General features: G+C 39.2%; 1 protein-coding gene across 5 annotated transcripts in view; it reads left to right on the top strand.

Annotated features, from left to right (window-relative positions):
• The window catches only part of chd4a (chromodomain helicase DNA binding protein 4a), a 40,852-nt gene that overhangs the window by 14,013 nt on the left and 10,918 nt on the right, over window positions 1-15,921 (top strand). For 2 of the 5 annotated variants that reach the window (XM_059349916.1, XM_059349917.1), the window contains exons 9-27: window positions 12-181; window positions 1,552-1,785; window positions 2,904-3,107; window positions 3,767-3,975; window positions 5,379-5,510; window positions 5,601-5,700; window positions 6,980-7,171; window positions 8,525-8,725; window positions 8,819-8,956; window positions 9,981-10,102; window positions 10,935-11,108; window positions 11,214-11,355; window positions 11,579-11,710; window positions 12,079-12,196; window positions 12,758-12,882; window positions 13,850-13,942; window positions 14,153-14,291; window positions 14,384-14,559; window positions 15,454-15,643. In XM_059349916.1, the coding sequence (XP_059205899.1) occupies window positions 12-181; window positions 1,552-1,785; window positions 2,904-3,107; window positions 3,767-3,975; window positions 5,379-5,510; window positions 5,601-5,700; window positions 6,980-7,171; window positions 8,525-8,725; window positions 8,819-8,956; window positions 9,981-10,102; window positions 10,935-11,108; window positions 11,214-11,355; window positions 11,579-11,710; window positions 12,079-12,196; window positions 12,758-12,882; window positions 13,850-13,942; window positions 14,153-14,291; window positions 14,384-14,559; window positions 15,454-15,643 (2,991 nt within the window). The remainder of the gene's footprint in view (window positions 1-11; window positions 182-1,551; window positions 1,786-2,903; window positions 3,108-3,766; window positions 3,976-5,378; window positions 5,511-5,600; window positions 5,701-6,979; window positions 7,172-8,524; window positions 8,726-8,818; window positions 8,957-9,980; window positions 10,103-10,934; window positions 11,109-11,213; window positions 11,356-11,578; window positions 11,711-12,078; window positions 12,197-12,757; window positions 12,883-13,849; window positions 13,943-14,152; window positions 14,292-14,383; window positions 14,560-15,453; window positions 15,644-15,921) is intronic. The other 3 variants (XM_059349920.1, XM_059349918.1, XM_059349919.1) reach the window with 3 other exon arrangements.

Raw genomic sequence — 15,921 nt, 5'->3', positions numbered from 1 at the left:
CTGTAAACCAGAAGCAGAGGACGGTGACGGCTATGAGACGGACCACCAGGACTACTGTGAGGTTTGCCAGCAGGGCGGAGAGATCATCCTGTGTGACACCTGTCCCCGAGCGTACCACATGGTCTGCCTGGACCCCGACATGGAGAAAGCCCCCGAAGGCACCTGGAGCTGCCCACACTGTGTAAGCAACACGACTCTTCCTCCTCTTAAAGGAACGTGTCAAAATGATCTTTGTGACTCTCAAACATTAGCGCTAGTACTCTTTAAAAGCACCAGATACTATTCACAAATTTAACACTTCTTTAAATGTTTCAGGTACTTACACTACTGGTCAAAAGTTTTATAACACACCAACTTTTCCAGAATTTAATTGAAAATTATGCACTTTAATGTCTGAGTGTACTCTGAAATTAATGCACATTTGCAACATTTAAAATTCTTTATTGAGCATGATAGTGTTTTGAAAGTAAAAAAAAGATTCAAAATCACATTTTATGTTGGACTAAAGGACAAAAAATAGACACAAAATGACCAAAAAAAGACACAAAATGACTTACAAAGACATGAAAAGAATTCACCACTTACCTTTGTACCCTTTCAAGCTGTTCATTTGACTTGAACTGCTTGAATTTCAATAAAAAACTGGAAAAAATGGGGTGTTCTAAAACTTTTGACTGGTAGTGTATATTACAAGCAGTATTATGAGTTATTTTTCAAAATCCACATGATGTCCTTAAACTTATCTACAGATAAAATATGTCACTTTTAAAGCTGTTTTTCCTGTAATTTCTTATCTAGCAGCTTTAACCTTTATGAGTACTGGTCATTCTTTTCAATCATCTTGATTGTCATCTCCAATTCTGTGAATCATCGTCCTGTTTCCTTTGCAGACTTGTGGCCTGTAACGCTTTTTGAAATTAAATACTGTGAATTGAGGCTCTTGCTTGCTACATAAACACGAACCTGAACTAACCGTAACTGTTTACATTTTCTGTTCTTCTCTGAATTTTTTTTTTGCTGATATAGACACTTTTTTGTGTGTTGATTGTCCGACTTGCTTTCTGAGAAGCATGTCTTCCTTTTTTTTGGAGATAAGTAACTTTTTCTGTCACAGGCTTGATTCTCTAAAGCCTGAAAACAAAGCCAGGAGGCTGCAGAATGTTTCTCTTGGCCAACTTAAATTACTGAAAAATTATCATACAATTTTAACACAACGACACCAAAAAAAAACCTTCCCACCAAATCTTTTAACAAAAAACAGTATCTTCAAATCAAAAATGTTGTTTTAACCCATTGAGGCCTAAAATGCCTGTAAAACCTCTGGGTGATTTTAAAATACCCCCCTAAAACCTGAAGTTTTTCTGGAAATTCAACAGCTTCTACTAAATAATAGATTTTTCAGCCTCTGTAGCAGATAGAAATGAAATTCAAAAAGTATTTGAGAGCTTATACAAATACTACAAAACGACGTATCCGCTTGTCAGGCTTCAATGGGTTAAGAGTGTGTTTTGAGTGTAAAACACCTGACATTTTCCTTTTTTTTTCTTCCAGGAGAAGGAGGGCATCCAGTGGGAGGCGCGGGAGGAGGGCTCCGAAGGCGAGGAGGACAACGGCGACACTGGAGAGATGGAGGAGGACGACCACCACATGGAGTTCTGCAGAGTGTGCAAAGACGGAGGAGAGCTCCTCTGCTGCGACTCGTGCCCCTCGTCGTACCACATCCACTGCCTCAACCCGCCGCTGCCGGAGATCCCCAACGGAGAGTGGATCTGCCCGCGCTGCACGGTGAGTCGGCTGGTCAGACGCTGTGATTGATGTGACATCAGAGCGGCTGACAAGCAGGAAAGTTTATTTATCGATCCAGTGGATATTTCTGCTGTTTCTGCCCGACGCTGCTTGATTAGAAAAGGTATTTTATGGATCCAGGAGGTTGTTTTTGTCATTGTTTAAGTCAGCAAGACTTGATTATTCCACAAACCAAATCAAAGGAACATGAAAAGATTCTAACCAGTAAAACATGAAGCAGATTCTGTTGCATCCACCTCGTTTTGAGAGATTTGAGACATTTTTCAGTGAAATGTTAGCACATGAAAGAAGAGCTGCAACCAGCAATTATTTGTTGTGCTGAAGAAGTTGAACAAGAATTAAGTTTCAATCAGTTTGATATATGTCGATTTATCAAAACGTGCATGAAGAAAGAAAATAAGTGCCAGATTAAAAACTAAAACATTAATTATCATTAGTTGCAGCCTTGAATGCGTTTTTCTTGTAAAGAAATCTGATAAATATTGTCTTGATTTATTCATTTTGACTGTGAAATGTCACAAAACATACTGCACTTCTGCACATACTTTGTATACAATTGAGATTCAAAAAAAGTTTGCACACAGTGTTAAATGTAAACAAAACCAGAATGTATCAAACCCAATTCCCTCTCAGCCCCACAGTGACCTGAGCTTGGATAAGCAGCATCAAATTTGGAATAAGTCTATATGTTTACAAAACCATTTTAATGCAGTTAAGTTCAGCCGTATGGAACATGTGGAATTAAACGTATATGAAACTATGATAATCAGTTAATTAATTGATAAATTGTGATTAGTTTGAAGCAGAATTACCAAATATAAACTGGTTCCAGCTTCTCAGATTTGAATATTTGCAGGTTTCGGTCTTTTGTGATGGTAAATTGAATATTTTTTTCAGGTTTTGGACTAATGCACAGATAAAAAATTTAAAATTTGAAAATATCTTCTGTCTTTTGAGTAAATGAGACCAAAGGATTCATCAACAAAGACAAATATCTGATTTAATTGTAGCTGTAGGTGTAATTATAACCTGAAATGTATGTATGTGCATATGTTTACAAGTTTGATAACTGTATATCTTTTATTCTCCCCCTGTAGTGTCCCCCCATGAAGGGGAAGGTGCAGAAGATCCTGACGTGGCGGTGGGGCGACCCCCCTCCTCCCACACCGGTCCCTCGGCCCCCGGACCTGGCGGCCGACGCCCCGGACCCCGCCCCGCTGGCAGGGCGGCCCGAGAGGGAGTTCTTCGCCAAGTGGTCCAACATGTCGTACTGGCACTGCTCCTGGGTCACAGAGCTGCAGGTCAGCACACACACACACACACACACACACACACATTCTTGTACTTCTATCTTTGTGAGGTCCCTCATTGTAATAGTGAATTCCCTTGCAAGGTTATAATAGTTTTGGATTTTTCATTAGTTTTAGTTTTAATTTCGTTGTGAATTCTTGTTTTCAAATTCAGTTAGTTTTAGTGAGTTTTTACAGTGAGTTTGCTAGTTTTAGTTTAGTTTTTATTTGTTTTAGTGTTAGTTTTTGTTTTTTAGTAATGAGGTATTTGTTGGGTGGGAGATTAAAAGAGGTCACAGTAAATTTTGCCTTTATTTCCTTTGTCTTATCCATCTTCATTATGTATGAAAAAAGTTGACAAACACAAAAACGAAGGACATTTTTTACTAAGATTTTAGTTAGTTTTGTAACCACACAATACAGTTTCAGTTAATTATCATTGTCATGTAACCTTTAACCCTTAAAACAAAGTCTGAACTCTCAAAAAAGCCTTTAAAGAAGTGAGGACCGGACGAAATGTCCTCACTTTGCAAAAATGTCCTCAATCTGTTGGTTAAAAACTTGTCCTCACTATGTAGGAAGCACAAGAACACACACACACACACACAGACTGTGTTTCGTTCTTATGCACGACTAGAATCTGAACCTTTTTTTTCTCTTTCTGCCTGCAGCTGGAGCTTCATTGTCAGGTGATGTTCAGAAACTACCAGAGGAAGAACGACATGGACGACCCGCCGCCCATCGACTTTGGAGAAGGAGAGGAGGACAAGAGCGTGAAGAGGAAGAACAAGGACCCCATGTACGCACAGCTGGAGGAGAAATACCTCCGCTTCGGGATCAAGTTTGAGTGGCTGATGATCCACCGCATCCTCAACCACAGGTCGGCTCACACACACACACACACACACACACACACACACACAAGCTACACAGATGACCTTCGATGCTGCAACTTTACTCATTTGAAGAAGAAAAGTTTTTTTTTAAATTACAATACTTTTTAAGTACGTTTGCTGCATTTTATCTTCCTAATATTGAAGACAACAGTCAAAATAAAACCTTCAGGATCTTTATCAGAAGAATCTCTGCAGCAGTTGTTAAATAACCTTTTCATAAAACGCCCCAGCTGATTTATCTTCACGTATAGACGTTCCCCTGAGACGATGCACCACTCAATCTCATTTTTCTCTCCTATCTTTAACTTTATTGTTTATTCAACCTTTAAGTTTACAAGGACAGTCTCCTACATTAGAGTATCACCTTTTTAAGAGACAGAATTAACAAGCAGTCTGTTTGTGAATGTTGTTTCATTCTCATCATGATCAATTGACATAATGTAGTTTAAACATTGTTTTTTATTACACCTTTCAGCATTGTCTTCTGATTCACCAGCCATTGCTGTATGACTTTAGTGTTCATATAAGGTGCAGGATACATTTATTAAAGATAATGTAGCAAATATGGCACTGGCTTTTATCAAATGCTCTCCAGAAGTCGGTCTACAGAGCAAATCAAGACGTGCAAGTTTTCCAAACAAATGGTCTGTGCAGACTCCCAATTATATATTTATATATTTATCATCTCAATCACAGCCACAAATCTTTGATGCATGATGTTTCATAACTGTGTCTAAAAAGCTACAGCACAATCAAGTACAAAATAACCATAAACACAACTTAAAATGACATAAAAAAAAACATTTGAATACATTTACTACTTTCTTTTTGCAGAAAAGAAAAAAAAAATCTTCAAAATCTGCAAGTCTGCAGAATCAGGCAGGCCAAGGGCTTTTTTGAAACGCTCTGTGTGGTCAGGAGCCACATAAAGGATATAAAGGCCATAACTTATTTGCAGCTGGATTGTGGCTCAGCTGCAGCAGGTGTCGACACGCTTGTCTTTTACAAATGAAGAGTTTTATTTGATGAATGTGAGGCGATAACAAAACGTTCAAAGCTTCACTTGCTAAGTTGACATTTTGAATACCGTGCTGTCTGGTCGGTCTGTTTAAATCTGGTTCTCCTGCACTATTTATAAAGATCAGGCCACACTAATATAATAAGATTAGAATTATAATATTTGTAGAATTAGATTTCATGGTGGCTGTGTAGGATTGTTTACTGCTGTATCCTCACTGTGGCTGCTGGTACGAGAAAAATGAACTAAATATGTTTTATTTCTAAAAGAATGAAAGCAAAACGTTGTTGGGGCAAGAAATGAACACCAACTCCAGTGTCATGAAGCATTCACCAGACCTGACTTTTCCTTCTCTTTGCTGTGTTTCAGTGTGGACAGGAAGAATAACGTCCACTACCTGATCAAGTGGAGAGAGATCGCGTACGACCAGGCCACCTGGGAGGCCGACGACATGGACGTCCCTGATTTTGACACCTACAAGGTGCAGTACTGGAACCACAGGTGAGACACACACACTCTGCACAACACACCTTTAAACTGCAAACCAACACGTGCTGCTTTACTCTATGAACTGTGTGTGTTTGTGTGCAGAGAGCTGATGATGGGAGACGAGGGCAAACCCGGCAAGAAGATCAAGGTGAAGGGAAGAGTGAAGCGGCCCGACAGACCTCCAGAGAACCCCGTGGTCGACGTAAGTCCTCACCATCTAAAGTTAAGAATAAAAAGTTGGCTACAGTTCAGCCCAGAACTGAAGGTTTTCTGGTTGTAACATCTCCAGAAACTCTCTTTTAAACCCAAACTGAAGACTTTTCTCTTGCAGTTCTGAGATGAAAAATCTCCAACAGACGCCTCATTTGCAGAAAATATGTTTAGTTTTGTTTGGAGAATAATTATTTAAGATTTCACAGAGTGTCTGTGCAGATGTGGCCACAAAGGAACCATCAATAACTCACCATATATCTAGTTTTTAAGGCTAAAATCCGCAGTATTTATCTTTTATTTAGGGATGCACCAAATGGATTTATTCCAGCTGACGACAATAATTACCTGCCCCTCGATACAGATAATTTCACATTTTTGTTCATAGTTCAGGACCTGAGGTTTATGCACATATGAGGGTAAATCTGTGGAATATTAAATCATCCAACATCACTATTTTACTGCTTTTTAAATGTTTTTTCTCACTTGCACAGCATGCATTTGAATCCTAAATTGTTGGGAAGTGCACAAACATCTCCCTCTTCAGTAGAGAAATGTTAAAAAACACTTCTCTTGTGACAAACTTTGCACACATACAACTCTGTAAAGTCAGACAGAAACTGAAGAAAACACATTTTTGAGTGGTTTTAACGTGAATGCATCTTGTAGAAACCCTGCTGTACAGCAAGGTTATAATAGTTTTGGATTTTTCATTAGTGTTAGTTTTAATTTCGTTGTGATTTTTTGTTTTCAAATTCATTTAGTTTTAATTAGTTTTTATTGTGAGTTTGCTAGTTTTAATTCGTTTTTATTTTTAAGAAAATGCTTAGTTTTAGTTTAGTTTTTATTAGTTTTAGTGTTAGTTTTAGTTTTTTGTAATGAGGTATGTGTTGGGTGTGATATTCAATAAAGTCACAATAAATGTTCCTTTATTTCCTTTGTCTGATCCATCTCAGCCCCAATAAATTTATTAAGTCATAAAACCAGATAGATGAAATAGATTTCATATCAACCAAAATCGTTTACGTATATAAAAAGTTGACAAAGATGAAAACTAAGGACATTTTCACTCTAATTTTAGTTAGTTTAGTTAGTTTTGTAACCACAAAGTTTCAGTTTCACTTAGTTATCGTTTTTTCAAAAACTCATTTTTATTTTTATTTCAGATAACAAATGTTTTTTCAATTCTAGTTTTCGTTATTTTGTTAGTTTTCGTTAACTACAATAACCCTGCTGTACAGTAACCCTTCTTCCGTCTTTTCTCTTCCCAGCCAACTATAAAGTTTGAGCGCCAGCCGGAGTACCTGGACAGCACGGGGGGCACGCTGCACCCCTACCAGCTGGAGGGTCTCAACTGGCTGCGCTTCTCCTGGGCTCAGGGCACCGACACCATCCTGGCCGACGAGATGGGTCTGGGGAAGACGGTGCAGACCGCCGTCTTCCTCTACTCGCTGTATAAAGAGGTGGGTGGCTGTGAGAATGGGGGTTATACTGTAAAGATGTAGGTTACACCTCCCCGGGGGCCGCACGCTGAAACTGAATCCACTGGTTCTGTGGTGAAATACTTCACATGTACGTCTTTTGTTGGAAACAAGAGCCGCAGCACATAAAGTTAAAGTGAAACTGTGACTCTAAAGCTTTGTCCTCTTCTTAATCTTTATTAGATTAGTTTCACTTTTAGTTTAAAAAGATTAATTTGACCCTTTTTGATGCAGTTGTGGCTCTGCAGAGGTGAGGGAGCCTCCCTGTCTGCAGGGAGCTGGCGTCCCATTGGCCGGCAGCCATTCAGCCATTTTGTGTAAGTCAGGTGAAATCTGACGACATTAAGTTAAATCTCAAACAGTAAACACTCACAGAGGCTGGGCACGTGTGCAGCTGCTGCCACCTGAAGGCGGGAGGCCAGAATACACTTCCTGCCAGAGCAGCAGGAGATCATGGAGAGATTTTTATTTGGATTTGATTTTTTTTTTTTTAAGTAATTTTGTTTGTTTTTTATGTTTTCAGACGTGTGGTTTCATATGCATTTTTTTTACTTGCAGTTTTTGTTTTTCACTATATGCAACAGTCGGTGCACAACAATCCACTGTGCAAAAGGGATTTTTATCTATTTTATGCAGTGAAGTTCAGACTTAGGGGAGATGTTGAATTTTATTAACAGTATTAGGATGAGATGAAGAGTTTTCAGTCTCATAGGTCTAAAAATAAGACGGTAAATTTATTTGCAGCTATTTTGATAATTGATTAATTAATTGATCAATTATAAACTGATTAATTTGCCAAATATTATCCAGTTCATCTTCTCAAATTTGGGTATTTGCAGGCTTCTAAGTCTTCTGTGGTGGTAACAATGATAATTTTTTCTGGTTTTGAACTAATGCACGGATAAAAAGTCATTCTCACCTGTCTTTGGAGTAAAGTTTAAAGATAGAAGAGTTCATCAATGAAGATAATTGTCTGATTTAATTGTTTTTAATCGATTGCAGCCATAATTAGTAAACATAATTCAGGGTTCTGTCATTCTGTAAATGAGTATTTTTGATGCAACTTATTCTTGGGACCATGAAGTAAATTTTGAGCATCGATATTTTCAAATGTAGCCACCACTTTGGCCAAAAGGCTCTTATCAGGTGTTCAGATATTTAGGAAAGCTGATGTTTTACCTTTTGATTTGTAGTTCCAGTCATTTGTACCTCTCTGCATTCCTAATTTCAGCTCACATTTGCTGTATTTCTATTATGAACCAATCCATGTGCATATTAACACATTGTGTATTAAATGCAGAACTTCCACTTAACCGGACCTCCTGTCTCCTGCAGGGTCACTCTAAGGGTCCGTTCCTGGTCAGCGCGCCGCTCTCCACCATCATTAACTGGGAGAGAGAGTTTGAGATGTGGGCTCCTGACATGTACGTGGTGACGTACGTGGGAGACAAAGACAGCAGAGCCGTCATCAGAGAGAACGAGTTCTCCTTCGAGGACAACGCCATCCGAGGAGGGAAGAAGGCCTCCAGGATGAAGGTGAGAGATGATTCTCACTGGGAGAGAAACCGCACAGAACTAAAGCATGTAATAGACGTTAAACCTCTTTTTGTTGTTGATTTCCTCCAACAGAAAGACTCGTCGATCAAGTTCCACGTCCTGCTGACCTCCTACGAGCTGATCACCATCGACATGGCCATCCTGGGCTCCATAGACTGGGCCTGCCTGGTGGTGGACGAGGCCCACAGGCTGAAGAACAACCAGTCCAAGGTACGGACACACAGCATCACACAACTACAGCTTAACCCATTGACGCCTAAAACTGCCTGTAAAACCTCTGGGCGATTTTAAAATAAGCCCCTGAAACCGTTTTTCTGGAAATTCAACAGAAGTATCAATGCTTCCTACTAAATAATAGATTTTTCAGCCTCTGTAGCAGATAGAAATTAAATTCAAAAAGTATTTGAGAGCTTATACAAATACTACAAAACGACGTGTCCGCTTTCCAGGCTTCAATGGGTTAACAGTCCACATGCTCTAATTAATGCAATAAAACGAACATGTGCAACACAATTGATATGTGCAAAACATTCAATCTACCTCATCTATAAATTATAGCATTTTCAGCAGCCATTTATTTATTTTTATACTTATTTATTACATCACACGTCCTTGTTCTTGTTTTTTGTCCTTTTTTAGCTCTGTATTTTTTAAATGTTTTTACTCATGTTGTTTTGTGTTATGAGTGTCATAATTGTCATGCACCTTATGCAGTGGCACTTTCACTTTCGTTGTATAGTTGCCTATATAATGACAATAAACTATTTGATTTGAATTGATGGATGCATATGAATATGGTGGCTTCAGAGCATCAGAATAGACAGAATGCCTTTATTGTCACTATACACATGTACAATAAGATTTGAGAGCTGACTCCAAAAAGCAGTGCAACAATAAATGAAATGTATATAAAATATAAAAATATACAATATAAACATAAACATACTTAGGCAAGTAAATGTAAAGGAAAATATATACGATATAATGTAAACATAGGCAAGAAAGGGAGGTAAGGTGCACAGCAGGTATGATGCTATGCAGTGTTCAACAATTTATTGCACAAATTATTGCACATTGCCAGTTATAGTGTATTTAAAAAAAGAAAGGGATATTGCACAGTAATAGAGTCCATATGAAAATCAGTGCACATGAGAGTTCAGGGTTGTTATTGCTTTTGGGAAGAAACTGTTTTTGAAACTGAAGCTAAAACATGGTGTTTTTCTTGCTGTTGTAGTTTTTCCGGGTGTTGAACAACTACCCTCTGCAGCACAAGCTGCTGCTGACTGGAACTCCTCTGCAGAACAACCTGGAGGAGCTTTTCCACCTGCTCAACTTCCTCACACCTGAGAGGTTCAGGTAGGCTCCGGACCAACATCTTCCTTTATAGAGGAACAAGTTTTAGAGGCTTTCCACTATGATGTATGCATCAATAGTCAATGTTCTGTTTGGAGAGCCTTGTTCCTGCTCTTTTTACTTCACTTTAATACTTTATTTTTGGATAGGGACAGTGCACATTAATGAACATCGATAAACATCTTTGTAAATATGCCGGATTATAGCAAAGCTGCTAGTTTGAATCCGTAGTCCCTAAAAAAAAAAAAAAAAAAATACAAATATAAAAGACAGCAATAACAACATAGGTAAGATACAAATAGGGGAGACAACACATAGCAGACCCAGACAGGATAGAACTATGCAATAAAAAGTAATGTTCAAGTCGTCAAGACCAGTTAGTGGTCACACTTTTGATGTGATTTGAGCCATTGTTTTAGATTGCCTTTAAAAGAAGAGTAAGTGGGACATTCCCTTATTGTGGAGGGAAGACTGTCTCCAAATCATATTAATTGCTAAGTAACTTGCAGAATTAGTAGCTGTTTTGCTTCTGTTGGTGTGGAGATCCTGGAGGGTTAAAAATATCCTGTAATGCAAACACAAAAGCAAAGATTGGAGGAAAATCTGCAAAAATAAACTCAATTTTGAGTCGCAGAAATGCATTTTTCATGCTTTTCTATCCTGTTTAGCTTCATGTGACTTCTCAGATGTGTATACATGTCGCTCTCCAAATCAAAAAACACTAATTGAACGTAACTCTGAGGTTTGTTAAAAAGTGTTTAAATTAAAATAAGAAAGGAAAATGTTCCATTAGTGAGGCTGTCAGTTGAGCCGCCTGTCTGCCTCTCTGTCACAGTAAACTGGAAGTCTTTCTGGAGGAGTTCGCCGACATCGCGAAGGAAGACCAGATCAAGAAGCTGCACGACATGCTGGGTCCGCACATGCTCAGGAGGCTGAAGGCCGACGTCTTCAAACACATGCCCTCAAAGACGGAGCTCATCGTCAGAGTGGAGCTCAGCCCCATGCAGAAGTCAGTCCAGACTCTCCTTTAGTCCCAACAAAAACACCAGAGTTATGTCCAAATGAAGAAGTTCTGACAAGACGATTGTTAAACGTGTGTTCCGTCTGTTTGCAGGAAATACTACAAATTCATCCTGACGAAAAACTTTGAGGCTCTGAACACAAAAGGAGGCGGAAACCAGGTTTCTCTGCTCAACGTCGTCATGGACCTCAAGAAATGCTGCAACCACCCCTACCTCTTCCCCGCGGCTGCTATTGTACGACAAACATGGGTTTTCTTAGACGTTTGCATAAAATGAAATGCAAGAATGTGTTAAATTTAAACTCATTAAATCAAGACTCAGATTGTCTGATTTGCTTGATTTTTACTTGATTTAATTTGGTTATATTATCGTTTTTAGGAAACGTTACTTGTAAATATCATGACCAATCTTTCCGTTTGTTACAATAACTAATTGTTTGATGGTTTTCTCCGAACAGGAAGCTCCAAAGATGCCCAACGGGATGTACGATGGAAACTCTCTCACAAAAGCTGCTGGGAAACTGCTGTTACTGCAGAAGATGATGAGGAAGCTGAAGGACGGAGGACACAGAGTGCTCATCTTCTCTCAGGTAAAACACCAGCGGTTTTTATTTTATTAGGTTTTATTGGTACTGACTCATGAAACTCTTTTTGCTTTTTCTCTTTTGAAATGTTCGGTCTCAGTCAGATGGATTTTTTCTGTCAGCCTTGACCATTTCTTTCTGCAGTTAGAAAAAGGCAACATGAACGAGAACACGATCTCTTCCATCTTATAAATGTTATAACTTTTTCAGTTAACAAAAATGTCCAAAAGGAAACAATCACAATGTACTTAGACAAATATATTCATCCAGTTATTCATCCAACATTAAGACTCCAACAAGATGGATTTGAACTGAAAAACAGCTATAATTCTCCTCCTCTTTTCCTAACAAACGTCTCCTGTGTCCTGCTGCAGATGACCAAGATGTTGGACTTGCTTGAGGACTTTCTGGAGAATGAAGGTTACAAGTACGAGAGGATCGACGGAGGGATCACTGGAGGCATGAGGCAGGAAGCTATCGATCGCTTCAACGGTGAGACTGAGAGCACCAAACTCTGTTTTCTTTTCTGCTGACTCCCAATTCTTTCCTTTAGAATCCGACGTTCTTTTAAATCCCTCCCAAGAAGTATCAAGCCATAGAGAGCCTGTCAGTTTTTCAGAGTTTTGTTTTTGCGCTATTGTTTGAAGTCTTGGGCTATTTTGTCCATTTTTGAATCCTTTTCATGTGTTTTTGTGTCTTTTTTTTGGTCATTTTGTCTCTTTTTGTGTCTTTTTTGTCATTTTGTGTCTTCTGTGGGGTTTTTTGGTCATTCTGTCTTCTCATTTTGTCTTTTTTGGTCATTTTGTGTCTTTTTGGTCTTTTTGTGTCTTTTTTTTGGTCAGTGAATGTAGTTCTCAAATGCCTATTTCAGTCATCTTCTTCTCTTAAAGAGTCGACCCTCCCACCTTTCACACAAATTAACAACTTGTTAGTGACTTTCTTACTTGAACGATCGTTGTCAAAGTTCCTGGTCACACATGAGGCACCTGATGACTCAACGTACGTCTATAATATTTGTAAACCTCCTTGTTTGTTTGTCTGTTTCCCTCTCAGCTCCTGGTGCTCAGCAGTTTGCCTTCCTGCTGTCAACGAGGGCCGGAGGTCTGGGCATCAACCTGGCCACGGCCGACACCGTCATCATCTACGACTCTGACTGGAATCCACACAACGACATCCAGGTAAAGTGCTCCAAACTCCCTCCAGCTCCACCACATTTCACTGGTCAGAAAGTGAAAGTTGGAGACAAGTTTGGTGGAGAAATCTAGAAAAGATCTTTGCTGAATTCTTACATTTTTCCATTGATATATTACAGCTTTTTCACGTTTATTTTAATACTGAAGTTGATTTTATTTCACTCTGATAGTCACTGTAAAGCTCTTTCTTCAGCTTGTGTTGTGAAGCTCATACTTGTTTATTGTTTGTTTGTTGTTTATTGAATGGATCCCCATTAGCTGACGCCTTGGTGACTGCTAGTCTTCCTGGGGTCCCTAAAAAGACTTAAAACATGACAAACAAACAACATAAACAAAAACAGTACCTACAAGAAAAACAATAACAAACACGATTAATACAAACATGCAATACTGTTAAAAAAAATTGTACATTCATATTTACCCGATAAATGTTATACTGTAAAAATCCTTATTCAGATGTCTATGGTGTCAATATCAGCTGTATTCACTTATAATGTATCATTTCATTAGAGAACATTTAAAAGGAAGGATCATCAGGTTACAGATATAGCAGAGAAAAGAAATAAAGTAAAAAACAAGATAAATCTCAACATATTAGTAATCAGTCATCAAGTGTGTCTTAAGTAATTTTTTGAATGACAATTTGTTTTGCGTGCCAGAGATTGACTTGACTGTCGATGACTGTTTCTGACTAAATGACTAAAAAAAGGACACAAAATGACCAAAAAAAGACACAAAATTACCAAAAAAAGACACAAAATTACCAAAAAGGCACTAAATGAGAATACATGTGGGAGTGTCGCAATGCAATATGAATAATAATAAATCTCAACATATAAGTAATCAGTCATATGGTGGACGGCATCAAGTGTGTCTTAAGTAATTTTTTGAATGACAATTTGTTTTGCGTGCCAGAGATTGACTTGACTGTGGATGACTGTTTGTGTTCCAGGCCTTCAGCAGAGCTCATCGTATCGGACAGAACAAGAAGGTGATGATCTACCGCTTCGTCACCAAGGCCTCGGTGGAGGAGAGGATTACTCAGGTAAACAGGAGCGCTGCAACACAACCATTCAACAGAGTTTACTGTCAAACAGTCAGCCAACTGGTGCTTATATCTACCTGCAAGACTGAGACCAAACCCTGGAAAAAGCCAGTTTAATCACAACTTGAGAAGTAAAAAGTAACTGTGAAACATTTTTAGAAAGAACCTGTCACACTTTATTTCTCTTTAGTAACTCATTTCTGGTTCCAGGTCGCCAAGAAGAAGATGATGTTGACTCACCTGGTGGTGCGACCCGGTCTGGGGTCCAAGACGGGCTCCATGTCCAAACAGGAGCTGGACGACATCCTCAAGTTCGGAACGGAGCAACTCTTCAAGGACGAGTTTGAACGTAAGCAGATATATCTGAGGACAGAGAGGGACGGGATGAAGACACTGAGGAGAGAGAGACATGACCTGATGTTTGTTTGTTTGTTTGTTCAGGCGAGAACAAGAACAAGGAGGAGGACAGCAGCGTCATTCACTACGACGACAAGGCCATCGACCGTCTGCTGGACAGGAACCAGGACGCCACGGACGACACGGAGCTGCAGAGCATGAACGAGTACCTGAGCTCCTTCAAAGTGGCTCAGTATGTGGTCAAAGACGAGGAGGAGGAGGTGAGCGCCTCCTTTCCTGCTTCACCTGTTTCAGACGGGAAAGCATTGCCGCATTTCTACCGTTAAAACCAGGGGCCGCTGTTGCGTTATTCTACCATTAAAGCCGGGAAAGCGGATACGTCGTTTTGTAATATTTGTAGTTTTTTCCACCTATTTTTCGGTCTCTTGGCCAATGAAATGCATCAGAATACATGTGGGAGTGTCGCAATGCATCATGGGACTTTTCCAGAACTGAAATCATCACCAAAAAAAGACACAAAAGGACCAAAAAAGACACAAAATTACAAAAAAAAGACACAAAATGACCAAAAAAGACACAAAGTAACTAAAGAAAGACACAATGACTAAAAAAGACACACAAAATGAGAATACATGTGGGAGTGTCGCAATGCAACATGGGACTTTTGCAGAACTTTGAAATCACTGCGGAAGACGTAGTAATGTGATCTTGTCTTTTTTATGTGGTAATTTTGTGTCTTTTTTTTGTGATTTTGTGTCTTTTTTGGGTCATTTTGTGTCTTTTTTTTTTTTTTTTAGTAATTTTGTGTCTTTTTTTGGTCATTTTGATACTGCCTCCAGTGGCCCCCAGGTAATTTTTGTTTTTTGAGTTTGAGGCACAATTTCACAAAGAAAAAAACGAGTCTCACCTTGTTTGTTTCTGGCCATGTTTTGGTCTTTGTCGTGTCTCAAAACGTGAAAAGTTTGGTGTCTTTTTTTTTTTTTTTTTTTTACCGGATTAATTTGCAATGATCCACTAAATTCAGATGTGTACAGGTTGATATTTTTGCTGCTATCTTGAGGAAACTGAATCTGGCAGTGAGAGCAGAGTGAGATTTGAGTCTTTTCCTCTCTAACCCTCCTCCCTGTTTCTCCGTCTTCTCCCCGCTCCTTCAGGAGGAGGAGGTGCAGCGAGAGATCATCAAGCAGGAGGAGAGCGTGGATCCCGACTACTGGGAGAAGCTGCTGCGTCACCACTACGAGCAGCAGCAGGAGGATCTGGCTCGCAACCTCGGCAAGGGCAAACGCATCCGCAAGCAGGTCAACTACAACGACGGCTCACAAGAGGACAGAGGTAAGGACAGAGGTGATCTTTGCTCTTTTTCTAATAACATTCACAAGGTTTTTTTAAGGGGTTCGGAAATGCTTTGTCACGAGAAAAGACGACGTTCGGGACACGTTTGTGATCCTGAATGCAGAAAAATGCCATTTTACCAGAAGTAGTTCTCACAGGATATCGATTTATTGCGTTTTCTCATAATGTTCTAACTGCACTGCGTTTTATTGCACCAAATAAATAGATACTCACGTTTTAGTACAGTATCAAATAGTTTTATTAACATATCTTTATGCAAGAAAAATAAA

This window comes from Centropristis striata, chromosome 14, assembly GCF_030273125.1.
Source record: "Centropristis striata isolate RG_2023a ecotype Rhode Island chromosome 14, C.striata_1.0, whole genome shotgun sequence".
Taxonomy (NCBI): Eukaryota; Metazoa; Chordata; class Actinopteri; order Perciformes; family Serranidae; genus Centropristis; species Centropristis striata.
The sequence above is the reverse complement of the archived record's forward strand: the minus strand, read 5'-3'. Positions and strand labels throughout refer to the sequence as shown.